At 53.3% G+C, this 15,778-nt stretch overlaps 1 protein-coding gene across 1 annotated transcript; it reads right to left on the reverse strand.

Moving 5' to 3' along the window:
* Window positions 1-1,993: 1,993 nt before the first annotated feature.
* HTR3A (5-hydroxytryptamine receptor 3A) lies at window positions 1,994-14,911 on the reverse strand. The gene is made up of 9 exons (XM_016220574.2): window positions 14,807-14,911; window positions 12,441-12,607; window positions 11,338-11,382; window positions 8,910-9,019; window positions 7,320-7,489; window positions 5,161-5,321; window positions 4,613-4,823; window positions 4,297-4,518; window positions 1,994-2,292 (listed from the first exon to the last, which is right to left on the reverse strand). Exons 1-9 carry the CDS (start codon window positions 14,859-14,861, stop codon window positions 1,994-1,996), a joined length of 1,440 nt encoding a protein of 479 aa, XP_016076060.2. The 5' UTR covers window positions 14,862-14,911.
* Window positions 14,912-15,778: the final 867 nt, after the last annotated feature.

Consider the following 15,778-nt stretch of genomic DNA (forward strand, 5'->3'; position numbering starts at 1 on the left):
AAGGATGGGGAGGGGGAGACGAGGAATCAATAGGTTGATTAGTGTCTTACCAGCTCTCTGGTTGGACACTTTGTCGATAGCCACCCAGTTACTGACCTGACCAGTGGAGCAGCGACAGGGCCAGATTGTCCAACTTTCTCCCCTAGGCCTGAGACCTGAGAATCATCAAGTAGCATGAGTGGCCCAGCAAGCCCAAGGCAGTGGGGCAGCTTTTCATCCCAAGACCAGGCTCCAAAGTATTGCTGCAGGGACCATCCTGAGATCATCAGGATCAGCAATCTCTACTCAGCATGAAGCAACAATTGTGAAGCGGGGCTTCTCTCCAGCCCCACAATCTCCTGCCTTTTGCTGGGAGACCCTGATACCCACCCACTGACAAAACAAAGATAAATATAAAATCCTTAGCTAATGCCAAAGCACATATGTCTGGGTGGAAGTAACAGATGAACTCTGGTGGCAGTTCTCCTTACGGGAGTTCTTGCTGCATGCTGGGGACCTGGGGAAAGAAACTGAACCAGACAAGCCTCCTTCCTCAGCCTCGAGGCTCTAGGCTCTTTCAGACATGAGGCCCCAAGGGCCCAAAGTTCTGCCCAGGATGGTCTGCTAACTAGAACTGCAGAGTTTGGGTCAAGGGAAGGTATAGCTTTAGGTGTTTCATACTAAATCTCTTCTAATTGGCCAGCCAGGAACAAGTCATTCCAGATATGCCTTTGAGGCCCTTTCCCTTTAGCCTGGTATGCTCAGTCCCTGTCCACATGTCGTCCTCTGACACAGGGGAGGGGTGCTGCTGGAATGCGAAAGGCGGAAACAGAGCAAGCCTCAGGCAAACGTGGAGGACACTACGGTGATTGCTCTCGGTGGGTCTGGCACCCCTCTCCTCTGAATGCCTGTTAGGTGGATGGGGTGACAGCTGGGGTGCTGCTCAGCATGTCTTACACTCTAGTGTGTGGGAGGGGGGCCAGAAGTAAGCAGTCAGATCAAAGGCCATGCTCCTGCCTCTGCCTCAGGCCTCCCTCGTGGTCCTGCCTGCTGGGGGAGGTGCCAGGGGCTGGCTGCTGAGAGTTCCCAGAGGGGATTAGAAAACAACAAAAACTCAAACTTGAGCTTTCTGTCTTTCAAACCCCAAACCAGCTGGTGCTGGCCGTGGTGCTGATGTTCTTATCTCAGCTGTAGGATCCTCACACAGGGAGGACTGTGGATCCTTCCAGCATCTTCCAGAGATCAAGAACTGAGTCCCCCGCCCCACCTCTCCACTGCTAAGTGTTCGTGGTCCTGACCTTCCCACTTTAAATCCCACCTTCTAGCGTTTCTTCGGAACAGCCTCTGTTTGGGTCACCACCCAATTCCTTGGGGGCAGGAAGCACCAAACAACCAAAACTGCAGATAATTCTCCAACCTCATTTTCACCAGTAACTTCAAACCTCTTCATCCACCCACCCAGCTCCTGACAAATGGTCGAGAAGAGAGGTTATGGATTTCTCGCCTTTTATTACCCCACCCCCACCATCTGATGAAACACGATGCTCAGGGAAGTGGTCACAGGTGAGTGAAGGAGACCCTAGTGTTGGGTAAACCCAATGCAGCTGTCAGGCCTGTGGAGTGGAGAGTTGGTTGGCCTTCAGCCTCAAAACAAGGCTGAGGGAAATGAGCAGAATTCCAAAGTGCCTTCCTTAGGGAGGTGCCAATGGGGAAACTGAGGCTTAATGCATAGATATATAGAGTGGAGTTGGGAGATGCATGGGTTTCTTCTGACCTAAGACAACATGTTTTAAAGCAATCGTGGGCATGTGAGGGCAGGGCAGGATGTAAGGGTCTCGAACACCAAGTTTTGGGGGGACAAGTTAGGGCCCTGTTCTGGGATTACTGGGGTAAACTGGCATTGGAAACAGGGGTGGGACTGTGTCTGTGTCTTGAGAACACCCCTAGCATCCCCTGGGCCCTGAAACCCCCCCCCCATCCTAACCAGGACCTTCCCCCTGCTGGGCTGTGCTCGTCAGGAGTACTGCCAGATGGACCAGAGCGTGACCAGGGTGACGCTGTAGGCCAGCACCGCCAGCAGGTAGATGCGGAAGAGCAGCCTGTCCAGCACGGAGCCCACGCGCAGCCAGTCCCGGGCCACCTCCCGGCTGTCCTCGCGCTTCTCCAGGAGGTGCCTGATGGAGGCCAGCTCCTGCAGCAGCCCCCGCAGGGCCGGGGAGGCCTCCCGAGGCGGCGGGGGCGGGCTGCCTCTGCCCCTCAGGGTCTTGTCCAAGTCCCTGGGTCCTCCCAAGTGGCCGCAGTGGTTTCCCATGTCTAGAAGAAGGGGCAAAGCATTGTCAAGGGAGGGAGGCCCAGCCATATGGCCTGGACACTGTCCCTTATGGTTTTTTGGCCTGCAGAAATTTTTATTGTGAAAAATTTTAGACAGAAAGAGTATCTAGAATAACTTACATATTTGTGTACCCACCATCCAACTTAAGCAAATTAAGAAGTCCAGTACCGTTGAATATTCCTACGTACCCATTCTTAGTCACATCCTCTGTCCCTTCCCCAAGTCACTGACATCACAAATCTGGTGTTGACCCTTCCCAGGCACTTCTTTTTAACTCATGGGCTTTCCCCAGCAATTTGATATTCGTTATTTCAGTTGAGCTTCACAACAGCTCCATGAAAGAGCAAAGTAGGATTCATTATTATCCACAGTTTTTGTATGAAGGTGCTAAAGCTCAGAGAAGTTAAGTGAGTAGCCTGTGGTCACACAGCTGGAGTGTCATTTAATAGTGAGGCCACCAAGGCCTAGACATCTGGACTCTGAGTCAGTCCACTGCTCTCTCCCCTGGGTCATATTGCCCTCTCCATGGCTCTGAGTCCTTCTGCACCAGAAAACACACCTGCAGGTATGGCTGCCTTCGCCCAGTGGCAGTGAAATTGGGCATTAGGCTGATGCTCTAGCTCAGTGATTTTCAACTGCTGTGCCACAAGAATTTTTCAAACATGCAGTACCTGACTATTTAGTCAGGGGCACTGACCTCTTTTCCCTTAGATTGTCAAATAAAAGAATGACAACAGCCAACACAACAATAGCTGTTCAGTGTGAAGGAATCAAAATTATACCTATTTTTTTGTCAGATTGGGGAAAAATGTAATTTTTTTTGTGTGTTTTTTTGCTGTCCCCACAGAATTTTAGTGATTAATTTATATGTGGCATGAGATGAAAAAGGTTGAAAATTGCTGCTTTAGCTCATTAGCTCAGGTTGAGATGGTCTTAGGTTAATGAAGTATCTTCTGTAAAAGGCGTGGCCCTAGCCAGAGGGAGGACAGAGCAGTGGAGGGGGTGCAGTGATTAAAAACACCTGCTTAGAGTCAGATGGGCCTCATTTAAAACCACACTTTACCAGCTACTCGCTCTGTGACTTAAGGCAAGCTACTTGGCCCCTCTGTACCCCTGTTTTCTCATTTGAAAAATGAGGATGTGAATCCTATTGGGTCACCACCAGTATTACCAGTGATATGCACAGAAAATACTTTGCACGGGCCTGGCCCAAAATGCTCAAGATGTAAACCAACAAACCACCCATCACGACCACCAGCAAATGGTGGCTGTAACAACTCCACAGCAGCTACGAGCTCCACACTTAGTGTCCCTCTGCACCCCTGTCTTTCTGCCTCATAGGTATTTAAAATTCCAAGGGAGCCCAGCTGGGCGTGGCTCAGTGGTTGAGCGTCGACCCAGGATCCAGGCGATCGGGGTTCGATTCCCAGTCAGGGCACATGCCCGGGTTGCGGGCTTGATCCCCAGTTGGGGGCGTGCAGGAGGCAGCCGATCAATGACTCTCTCATCACTGATGTTTCTGTCTCTCTCTCTCCCCCTCTCCTTTCCTCTCTGAAATCAATAAAGATATATTAAAAAAAAATTCCAAGGGACCTGGTCTTTGAGCTGATTCAAAGTTGTAGAAATTCTGGCTGCAGTAGTTAACCAAGAGTGACAAGGAGTCAGATAACTGCCTGAGGGGCATCTCTTGGCCCAGTTTGGGGTCCATCTCAGAGAGAAGCCACCCTCAGCCCAGAGGTCTCAGCTCCTGAAATGCTCAGCCTCTGGGACTCCTACCCCCTCTCTGTCCACACCCAAGCTGATGGGAGCACGTGCCGGTGCAGAAAGATGGACACGTGGGCTGCCCCCTCCCAGTGAACTTGTGCCCAGTTCTCAGGCCCTGCGCAGGCTCTCTAGCATGGTGCATCCTCCAGAGACTCGCCGCCGCACCCCTGCCTCCAGGCCAGGAGGGGCCCCTTCATATGGACTCCCCCTTTCCCTCTCACCTGAGCAATCGTCAGTCTTGGGGGCTTGGGGGGCGGCTGGGCGCCGATGGGAAGTTGGCTGCTCCCCCAGGCACAGCAGCAGGGAGACCCTCTCAAGAACCAGGCTCCGCAGCCAGGCGGGCACGGGCCTCTGCAGGTCTTGCTTGTGCACCAGCCGCACGATGAGGATGGTCTCGGCCAAGCTGATCACCAGCAGCGCCATGCACACGACAAAGTAGACCCCTGTGCACCGGGGCGGGGGGAGGGACACAGAGGAAGTGGGGGTCCGCTCCTGGTTCCTTGGCCACACCGAGCTCTCCCCAGGAGCGGGTCTTACCAATGAGGGGGGTGCCGATGGCGGTGGCCGGCAGCGTGTCGGACACAATGATCAGGAAGACGGAGTAGCCCAGGAGGAGTGTGATCTTGAAGGAGACCCTCTCGCCACTCTCCGGGGGCAGGTAGAAGCCCACAATGTCCATGACCATGAGGAAGATACTGGGCAGCAGCAGGCTGACCGCATAGAACAGGGGCCGCCGGCGGATGACCACCTGGGGCAGGAGAGGAGCTCTGGGGGAGGCCCTGTGCCCAGGAACCGCCACCCCGTTCTCGCCCCCCCTCGTGTGGTAGAGCTTGCAGCCTGGATTGCCCAGAGGACACGGACAGACGCCACGTCCTGCCTCTGGACCCAGGCTGTGGTTGTTCGTGACAAGTGAGGGACAGTTCAGCTGTTGCCCCAACTAGCTCCCTGAAGTTTCGGAATATGAGTGTGACCCTGGAGATGGGCAAGGGCCATGGTGGCTCTTTCCCGTGTCTCCTCAGTGTACCTGGTGTGACGGCCTAGTGGTCTATTCGCCTTTTGCCCACACCCGCTCCCTGTCCACTCACGTAGAACTTCATTTCCGCGTAGCAGCTGCTGCTTTCCATACTGAACTCCCGAAACTGGGTCAGCACCCCCAGGAGCTCCCACTCGCCCTGGTTCATGAAGACGCTCTTGTCAAATTTCACCTTCTCCGGCAGGCGCCACAGGGAGATGTTGATGTCCTGGACTGGGGTTGGGGGGAGAAAGCCAGCCAGCGCTGGGGTGCATGCCAGGAGCACACAGACCCCGCTGCGGCGGGGCAGGGTGGCCGCGCCACAGGACTTCGCTGGATTCGGCTCCTCGGCTCCAGCCTCAGTTTCCTCAGCTATACAACGAGGCAACTGTGCACACTGTGCCTGTCTGTACAGTGGGCTGGAGTGAGGCGAATGAAGTACTGAGCGAAACACACGGCAAAATGCAAAGAGCCAAACAAACCTTTTATTAGGAAGCTCCCCTCCCCCTTCACATACCTTCCTAGGTTCTCCTGTTGGAACTACCCACCCAGGAAATGAACAAAAGTCAATACTCTTCACCTTCGCCGGAGGAGAGCTGCCTGAACTAGGAAACAAGAAAACCCCCCGTGTACAGAGCAAGTGTTCAGCTTCTCTGTGTCTGTGCCAAGGAAAAACATACATGTGCACTAGAGGACAGGAGTGTCCACTGCAGCCAATGGTGGGAAAGACCGAGACGCCCATCAATCGGGAAAATGCTTAACTCTGACGATCCGACCACGGGGTGTCTACAGCCGTCAGAACTGAGGAGGGAGGTCTACAGAGGCCCTAACTTGCAACATGTCCCAGACCTGTTGCTGAGTAAAGAATCAAGTAGCAGTAGCACCAGTGATACACTTATGTAAAAACCCTGTAATTTCCATGTACTGTCCATAGCTGTGCATGTATGTGTATATATGCAAAGGAGAGAGAAGGACCTGGAAGAACACTCTACATGGAGCTTGTACTGCTGAAAGTCAGTAAGTCCTGGGGAGCTGAAGAGTTTGGGAATGAGGGCGGAAGGTCAAAGATGATTTGCAATTCTGGGATTTTGTCGAGGAAGTTATGGGCTGCTTTGTAATTTACAGAATTGCAATCAGAATGGAAGTGGAGGATGCCTTTTTGCAGTCGAGGGACACTCACGTCCCTAGGCCTCAGTGAGCACCTGGCGTTCACTACTCACTGTAAGTTTGTCAGCACCTTTCTCTGTGCGGGCACTGTGCTGGGCACTGTGCTGGGCACCTAAGGGTGGGACAGAAGTCATGCCCCTGCCCCCTCCTAGTTTATACCTGGTACAGGAGCACGCAGTGGACAAGTGCCTGCAAATGCAGTAGAAGCGGGAAGACGAACAGGAAGCTGCACATTGGGCATTGGGGGTGCCGAGCCTGGAGGCTGACGGGGGTTCCCCAACGAATCGACACTGAGGCTGTGATTCGAAGGTGAGCAGAGGAGTCGGCCAACCCAGCTGTGGTTGGGGGCAGGAGTGAGACAAGAAGGAAAGCAGGAGAGGAAGGAGGGGAGGGCAAGGTGGCCTAGGAGAGGACGCAGCATGTGATAGGGGGAAGGACGGCCACGGTGGGGCCTGGGAAGGAGGCAGCTGCTCTGGAGCAGATCTCAGGGGCTGTGCAGGAGGCGAGGCTGGCGGAATGGGCTGTGGGCCGGCCAGACTGCAGGGCCCTATGGGCCAGGTGAAGGATTTGGATTCTGTCCCAGGAGTGCTGGGAAGCCACTGAGGGGTTTAAGCAGATTTTCATTTTAATAAGATCTCTGTTTGCTGTGAGGAGCATGAATTGGAGGGGGACAGGAGTGAAGGAGGGGGACCGGCTAGGAGGCTACTGCAGAAACCTGGGCAGATCAGGGTGGCTTGGATTAGGGGGAGGGTGCATCAGTGGAGAGGAGAGGTGGTGGCTTTGAGACATCGAGTGCCAGCTCCTGTTAGTGATAATGGGAGAGAACTGACCCTACTGAGTGCCTGCAGTCAGTTTTTACTGTCTGTCAGTCGGTATGATGACTGAGGGAGGCTCAGGGCAACCAGATTAATCATACTTGGAAGATAAGGAAACAGGCTCAGTGGCATTAAGGAAATAAACGGTAAGTAAGTTGGATAAGGGAGACTGCACCCAGGATGTGTGTGCTCCTCACTCAAGTGTCCCTGGCCCCCAACCTCCACCCTGCGTCCAAGCCCATCTACTCACTGGTGTGCAGCCAGCTGGTGAAGGTCAGGGAGCAGTTCTGCACGTCGAAGGGGAAGTTGTAGATGTCGAGGCTGCAGGCAGTCACCACCTGCAGGGGCTTGTAGTTCTGGACCTCGCCGTGATGCCGGACATACACGTACGGGATATCTGGAGACTTCCCCACGTCCACGCTGGCCAGGGAAGGGGCGTCAGTTTGGGGCTCAAGAAGCAGGTCAAGCCCTGGGAGTCTGAAGGCCTCTGAGCAACCCAGCAGGGAGAGGAATTCAGAGGGGTCTAGGAAGCAGGGCAGTTCTGTCTGGACTCGGTGTTTCTAACCTTCGAGTCTGTCTTAGGCTTCCTCACCTGCCATTGTTGAGGCCACATTCCCTGTGTTCCTGAATAAAGGCATTTCTCCTGCCTCCCCTGGCAGCCTAGCCACGAAAGGCAGGCAAGGATCCATGGGCCCCAAAAGCCACGGGCCCTAAGGAGCATGCCCAGTTGTCCCCACACTGCCACCCACTGGGTGGGGCAGAGCTTAGCTCCCAGGATGACCTGCTGGGTGGCAATGGGCAGGCTTGGTGGGCTCTTTCCTGACTTGCGCCTCTCTTGGCTTCCTGCTGCTAGAAGTTCTGTGAAATGAGACGAATCAGCGAATCATCGCTGGAGGAAAAGGAACTAGAAGATCATTGAGAAGAGGTGGGGCAAGGCAGAAAATACTTCATTCTGCTATCTTAGCAGATCTCTGGTCCCAGGGTCTTCCAAGTGACCACTGTGGCATGCAGTGGTCTAAGCCCAGGGTCCTGAGCCTGTGGCCTTCTGTGGAATGAGGCTGAGAGATGAGAAATCAGGACTACAGCTGCCTCACGGTTTAAACTGCAGATTCAGCCAGAAACTTGAATTTCCCCCAATCCCTCCAGCCTGAGCTATGCAGGGCACAAGGCTCTAGGCCGACTGCCTCTCATGGAAAACTGTGGGTGGCACTCCTGGAGCTGGGCCATGCAGTGGGTCCTGGGTGGAGGGTGACTGCCCCCCCTTCTCCTTCCACCTGTTACCCCCGCCATCTTCTCTGCACCAGCCTCCAGGCACTGGAGCTGAAAGGAACCTGAAGGATGCGGGGAAGGAATGTTGGCCGGGGCCAAAGAGACAGTGTCTGGCTACTGAGAGTAAAAGCGAGTGGGACCCACTTCAGGCTGAGGGTGCAACCTGTGGCTGGTCAGGCACACGTGAGACTTGAGAGGTGTGTGTCCCAGCTTCAAGTCCCCTTGAGGCCAGCACTTCATTCCTTTCAGTAACTTTATTGTCCCTTAAAAATGCAGCTGTCTGTCGTCTGGCTATTATAACAGTGTAAACTCAGTCACTGGCTTCCGTTCCCCAGGAAGAGGCCCTTGGATCAAGAAGCTCAGAGTTTCAACATTAAGCACAGGAAAAGAGGACTTTTATAAAGAAAAGAAACAGACAACAAGGACTGTGGGCCCAAGCTAATCTTACCCACAGCTCTGCATGTCTGGGTGGGGCATTGCAAACACAGCAGCTGTGGCCCTGTTGCCCAGCCCCCTCCCTGCCTCCCCGCCCGCAGCTCCCTGGCCACCCGGCACCTATGACAGCACTCACAACTCGTTGATGAGAATGTCCGGGACCCAAATGCTGTCCGTGGGGATGGACAGCTTGGTGATGTTGTCGAAGTCCTCAGGGTTCCACTGGAGAAACTCATCTGTCCAGTACTAGAGAAGGAACAGGACGGGTCAGGGCGGGTGGAGCCGTCCCCAGGTCAGGCCAACTTCTCCACTCGGTGCCCAGGAGACAGGTGGGCATTTTCTTGGGGAAATCTGGGTGTCAGTGGCACCCACATCACTCAGCAGTACCTGAGTCTCCCCACCTCTGTACTCACGAACTCCCTATGTATAAACTCTACACAGACACAGCCTCTCCCAGGGAAATCACTCCGTCATTTCTAATGTTTTGAGTCCCCTAGCCACCAACTGAAGGATCTCGAACAACAGCTTCTTGGGTCTTGGTCTGTATATATGTAAGTGGGGGTGACAGCATGCTCCTCACAGGGTGGGGATGGTTACTGTTGAGTTTTGATCAATGCATTCTCCACAATCCTGCCAGAATGACTGACCTAAAATACATACATATTTTAACATTCCACATGCTATTTGAAGACATGGGAAAAAGATGGGTCAGTGGGAATGGTCCCTGAGGACTGGCATTCTAAATATCGGGCGCTGTGCTTCAGAAGGTAATAGACTATATTATTACTGATAACTAGACAAAATGATGTGAACTAATTGCAAGCATGACTGGATTAAAATAAGACTATTTCAAGTCACTAGAAAAAAACACAAAGAGAACACACACTGAAAAGGTTATAAAACAGAGTACAATGGATAATCTCACTTTTACAGAAACATAAAATGTAAATTCTACCCGGTCACTCTCCTGATTCAAATGCTTCAGTGGCGCCTCATTGGCAATAGGATGAAGTTAAACCTCGTGGTCAGCAAAGGCCTGCACAGCCCGCCTCCTCCTACCTTCCTAGTCTCGGTTTTTCGTTCCCCCGTGCCTCTCTGTGGAGCCTGCCCTCCAGCCCCTGGAATTAACACAGCTGGAAGCTCGGCATCTCCATGTGCCCTGCTCCCTCTCCCACACGGCAAGCTCTGTTCCTGAGCCAGGCGAGTCTTACCCATCCTTCTAGACGTAACCGAGGCACCTGCCTACTCCATCTCCAGGAAGCCTATTCCTCCTTGGGCCCCTTCCCTTGAGGAGGGTGTGCTCTGTATGTGGGATCTCTCTGAGGCAGAAAGGGAGCATTATGTCAGGAATCAGGATTTGGCTACTTCCTGTCCCCCAGTTCCTGTCCCAGGGTCTGCTTGTGGTGGAGTGTGTCCATGAGGAGTGGGAGAGATTTAATAGAGACCCATGTATGCCAAGCGTGTCCCCAGAGTCTCAGGTTTGACCTCTATGAACTGTCCTCATCTCCCTGACCCCACTTTAGTCACGTTGGTTTCTCCTCTGTTCTGACACCTTTCCCACACACCCAGGAGCTACCAGAGCAGGACACACCTGAGGACAGCAGCCTCCCTTGTTTGCCTGCCCTCCCCCACCAGCTCCAAGCCAGAAATGCTGCTGAGGCCTCGGAGACTCCACACAGCAGTGCCTGACCCCACACAGCAGTGCCTGACCTCACACAGCAGTGCCTGACCCCACACAGCAGTGCCTGACCTCACATAGCAGTGCCTGACCTCACACAGCAGTGCCTGACCCCACACAGCAGTGCCTGACCCCACACACCAGTGCCTGACCCCACACACCAGTGCCTGACCCCACACACCAGTGCCTGACCTCACACACCAGTGCCTGACCCCACACAGCAGTGCCTGACCTCACACAGCAGTGCCTGACCTCACACAGCAGTGCCTGACCCCACACAGCAGTGCCTGACCTCACACAGCAGTGCCTGACCTCACACAGCAGTGCCTGACCCCACACACCAGTGCCTGACCTCACACAGCAGTGCCTGACCTCACACAGCAGTGCCTGACCCACACACCAGTGCCTGACCAATGCCAGTCAGAAGCTGGAAGGATGGGGAAATGGCTGAGGGTGTGAAGCCTAAGTGGATGGATTCATCTTGTTTCAATCATCCGACTTGGTTGTAGTCCAATCTTAATAGAAAGAAGACTTTCTAGCAATTGGAGCTGTTTGAAAGTGAAGTAGCTGCCACTGAGCTCCCAGCCACTGCGGGTGCTCGATCAAGGGGTCGGACACGCGCTCGCTGGGGTTCTGTGGGGAACTTCAGAGCCCAGAGTGGTTCCGGGGCTCTCTCCTCCCCTGACCCTTCAGTTTCCTGCCATTCCTGGTCCTGAGTTAGGGGAGCCCAGGCCTCTGCATCTCATGCTGAGTCTGCCCGTGAACCTGCCCCCACCTTCCTGCACCAAGGCCCCTGAGGTTCCTGCCCCTTGAGGCGGAGAACCCCCTCCAGGAAGGCAGGTCCCGTCCCAGGAATGAGGTGGGGGTGAAGGGCGGGGCTGCTCACCTGCCTGTACCAGATGTAGGTGGTCAGCACCTGGTTCTTCTCGTCCTGCGAAAGGAAAGGGAGCTGGGCATAGGTGGCCCTGTGGGCTGGGGTCCGCCCTGCACACATGAACCCCAGAAGGTGCTGCCGCTCTGTGTCCCTACTTCCTTGGGAAGTGAGAGCGAAGAAAAGGGGCAAGGAGAAGGGGTCAGCCAGGAAAAGTCAGTCTTTTACTAGGATGGGTCCAGAAAGAAATACAGTGATTTCTTAAACCATATATACATGTAAGTGTACATACCTTCAATTATTTTCTATTGTGTCATGCATATTATATGTCTATTATGCTATATATACTTTACATATATGATATATACACACAGGAGCTAATACAAGGCATATATAACAATATCATGTATATCTCTCCATATATCCATATATATCGCCTGTCCTAGTATGAAGTCAAGAGGTACAAAGCCAAGTACAGTGAAAAATTCATCACTCTCCCTTCCTCCTATCCAATTCCCAATTTCTCATCCCCAAAACAGCTACATGGACTGTGGTGGAGACTGAAGTCAGTTCCTGTCCCCCCTAACCCAGCACAATGCCCCAGTGTCTGAATCTCAAAGTTGCCTTCTAGCTTATCTCTGCACAGTGTCCGACCTCCTGTCCTAAGCAGTGCTCCCCATCCTGCTACTGTCATTGATGAAGGAATCAATTAATTAATTGATTTGTGATGAACTCTTCAACAACCATCGAGTAGCACCTGCCACGTACCAGGGACCTGTGTGACACAGGGCATGGAGATGACTTGGGCAGTCTGATCCCTCACACAGCTCACACAGAAAGTGGTACCATGATACAGTGTGTGAGGAACCACCTGTGGGAATGACTCGCTGACTGCAGGAGTGTGGGAGGGGCAGCCACAAAGGTGACCCCAGTTTCCTGGCTTGGGCGGCTCTGCAGATGGTGGGTGCTACAGTCTCTCCTGAGCTGTGGTGCCAGACCACAGGTACTATGGGTGCCTGAATGTCCACCACGTTGCCCAGGGGGTGACTTGGTTTTACATGGCCTCCCACCCAATCTGCCACCTCTGAGTTGGGGGCATATTGAGGCTGAGTGCTCACCACACTGAGGATGGCGTAGATGATGACGTCAATGGAGACGGTGGTTGGCTTCCTCCAGTCCCGCACAGGTCGCACGCCCTTCTTGTAGTTGGTCAGGAGGTGATCCGACAGCCTCCGCAGAGCGGGCCCAGAGGTGTTATGGGCCTGGGGGCCCCCTCTGCGCCTGGCTGGGAAGGAGAACAGTTCCAAATGGACATTGAGCCCTGGGTTGAAAGCTGTCAAAAGGAAAGTGTCCTCACCCAGCCGGCATGGCTCAGCGGTTGAGCATCAACCTATGATCCAAGAGATCTTGGTTTGATTACCAGTCAGGGCACATGCCCGGGTTCGGGCTCGGTCCCCAGTAGGTGACATGCAGGAGGCCGCCAATCAATGACTCTTCCATCACTGATGTTTCTATCTCTCTCCCTCTCCCTTCTTCTCCCTCCCTCTGAAATCATTAAAGATATATTATATATAAAAAAAGGAAAGTGTCCTCACCATCCCCACCTCACAAAACTTCCAGATACCCCCACAAGTGGAAATTTCCATTTTGTCTGCAGAGATTCCTGCCAAAATTCAAAGGTATAATCTCATAAAGGTAACTTACACATTCATTTACAGGAGAGAGGGAGCTGGGTTGTAAGACAAGGTGATACAAGACAGGTGAGGTCTGAAGTAGGCCAAGGACGGAGGAAGGTTGAGAGCAGACACCTGCCCAGAGGAGGTCAGCTTGTGGGGCCCTGGTTGAGGGGCTCTGGGGAAACAAAGGGGAGCTGTCCCTGGGTGTGATACTGGAAGGTGAGAGAGGTGCAAAAAAAAGTGGCTCCAAGTGCACAATTTCTAAGCCCAGAGGCCTGCATGAGGGTTTGCCTCAGTCAAGGTCAGATCTCAGTGTTCATATAGCTCATGGTCTCCTTGACCCCAGCCTGCAACTGACAAAGAAAGAAGGGTGGGTGTCCAGTGAAAACTGACATCTTCTCTCCCTCTTGCAAAACCCACCCACCTCCGTGTAACAAACTCCTGGGGGAGGGTTTGCCCAGTCCTTCACAGCGTTGCTCTGGGGGCAATTTGATGGGGTTAGGAAGACAGCAGATCTCAAGCTTGGCTTTCTCTAAAGAAGACGGCCTCTTCTCTCATCCTGTCCATCATGTGTGCAACCTGTACAGCAAATTGGTCCTACGGTTCCCCTTCCTGCCCCCACTCCCCTACAGATTCCCCAGCCCTCTATCCCTGATAGACTTCCCAGCTTCTCTCAGGACAGAGAATCGAGGAGAGAGGAAAGGCAGGAGAGCATGCACTGAGTGTTTCCTTTGGAAGGACATCAGTTAACTTAGTACTCACTTCAGTCTTAGAATAGCCCATTGGGGTGGCTGTTGTGATAGCCTGTTTCACAGCTAAGAATTCTCAAGGCCCAGAAAGGTGAGCACTGGCCCTGCAGGTGGAGGAGCTGAGATTCAAACCCAGAGCCCCGAGTGTCTTCGCTATAGCAGCAACAACAGCCCAGATCCTGTTGTCTGGGATTCGGACCAGTTCGGAGAGAACTAGACTGGGCCCCGCAGGCCAGAGCAAAGGCCATTTCTGGGAGCGACAGAGCTCGTCCTCAGCCAGGGAAACACAACACAGTCACCACTTGCAGCCAGGCCTGCTCGTCCTGCTGAACTTCCACAGAGACAGCTCGCAGGGAGGAAAGCATCGCGCCCAGCCCCTGTCCAGCTTAATTGTACCCTGGCCCCAGCTCTGGAAGAGGGGAAAATCTTCCCAAATGGGGAATAAATATTGTCTGCAGCAGAAGGACACGGATCCTTTTGCAACTAAAGCACCCTGTATCCACATGCGAGGCAGGAAAAAGATGGGCGGGAATGCAGAGTGGGATTTGGTGTTATTGGAGTTGAACTCCTGAAGGAAACTCCAGGAAACAAAGGCCCAGAGAACCCATGCAATGAAACGGGTGAGGCTGAGGAAAAAGCACTATGTTAGCTTAGTCTCCATGCTGTTGACAAGAGGGGAATAAATTATTCCCCTCTCTGGACCACAGCATTCTTATTGATAACAAGAAGGGGCCTTGCAGCTGCCTTTTGGTGAGTTTGGGGGCAGGGCAAAGAGGAGAGGACCCCGCTCCAGTCCCTGTCTACGAGTGTCCCACACAACAGGCTGCTCCACACCCCTCTCAGCAAGCCCTGTTCTCACCCCGGCTCAACCTCAACCTCCCAGCTGGACCACAGTGCCTCAAAATGCTCGCAAGCTCATATGCGGTCAGATCCCCGACTTTCCTGCAGCCATACACACTCCAAACCCAACTCCCTCAACCCTGGGAGGAATCGAGCATCCCCTACGGCCCCTCCGTAGACGGCCAGTCAAGTCCTGCGCATTTTCCACCTCCACCTTACCTTCTCCCTGGGTCAGGAGCAGGGCCAGCAGCGCCTGCAGGACCCACTGCAGCATGGTGAGCTTGCCACGGTGTGGGTGCCTCAGAGTGGACAGCGTTCAGGGTGAGTCCAGCCCAGGGCCAGCCTATCTGCCCTCTGCCAGCCTCATGTCCCAGCCAGCCTGCCTCTCCTCTCCAGGCTGCTCCCTGCACCTCTGAGGCTGCAGCCTCGCACTGCCCGGGCCACCAGGGTTGGGAAGCTGCCAAGTTTTCCTCAAGCAATCCTTCAGCTGAATCGGGTTTCAGGGTGGGAGGGAGGGGAATGGAACCACTGAGAGGGGAGCCTGTCCGGCTGATGTCATTCAGCAAAGCTCAGTCCTCCTGTCCTACCAGGTGGCCTGACTGAGTTCCCCAAGGAATGGCTTGGGTGAGGGGCTCCAGGCAGCTGCCTTCATTTATGTGCCACGGTAAATACGTTTCCCAGCATTGGGCTGGGCTGGGTGGGGTGAGGCAGGAGGAGCTGGAGGACCATTCTCCTGCTCAACAGGGTGACACAGCGCCCCTAGCTAAGCAGGTGACCGGGCATGTCCGCAGACAGAAACAGGGGACCTGGAGTCACCAGGTGTCTGCCCTTTTGTTCTCATCTAAATATTCATATTTAAATATTCAAGAAGAAATATATATTTGTACTATACAATTATTTTCTATACTATATAACTATTTTATGTGTCTTTATTACACAAAGTAAATATGCATAGTTAAAATATAATAGCAATACATGCTCAGTGTAGAAAAAAATGAAGAGAAAGTGAAATCATCCACAGGCTTACTTACAGCCCAGAGGCAGGCGCCGCTCACATTTTGGTGTATATTCTCTATAATTTCCTTCTGTGATATGTATGCAAGGAAGTAAATATACCATCGTATAACTTTGTGCCCTGACCCACTTTTTGTTTACTATCACTTCATGGGCAGTCACAACACTTTTCTCTTA

This window comes from Miniopterus natalensis, chromosome 11, assembly GCF_054644295.1.
Source record: "Miniopterus natalensis isolate mMinNat1 chromosome 11, mMinNat1.hap1, whole genome shotgun sequence".
In the NCBI taxonomy this organism is placed as follows: Eukaryota; Metazoa; Chordata; class Mammalia; order Chiroptera; family Miniopteridae; genus Miniopterus; species Miniopterus natalensis.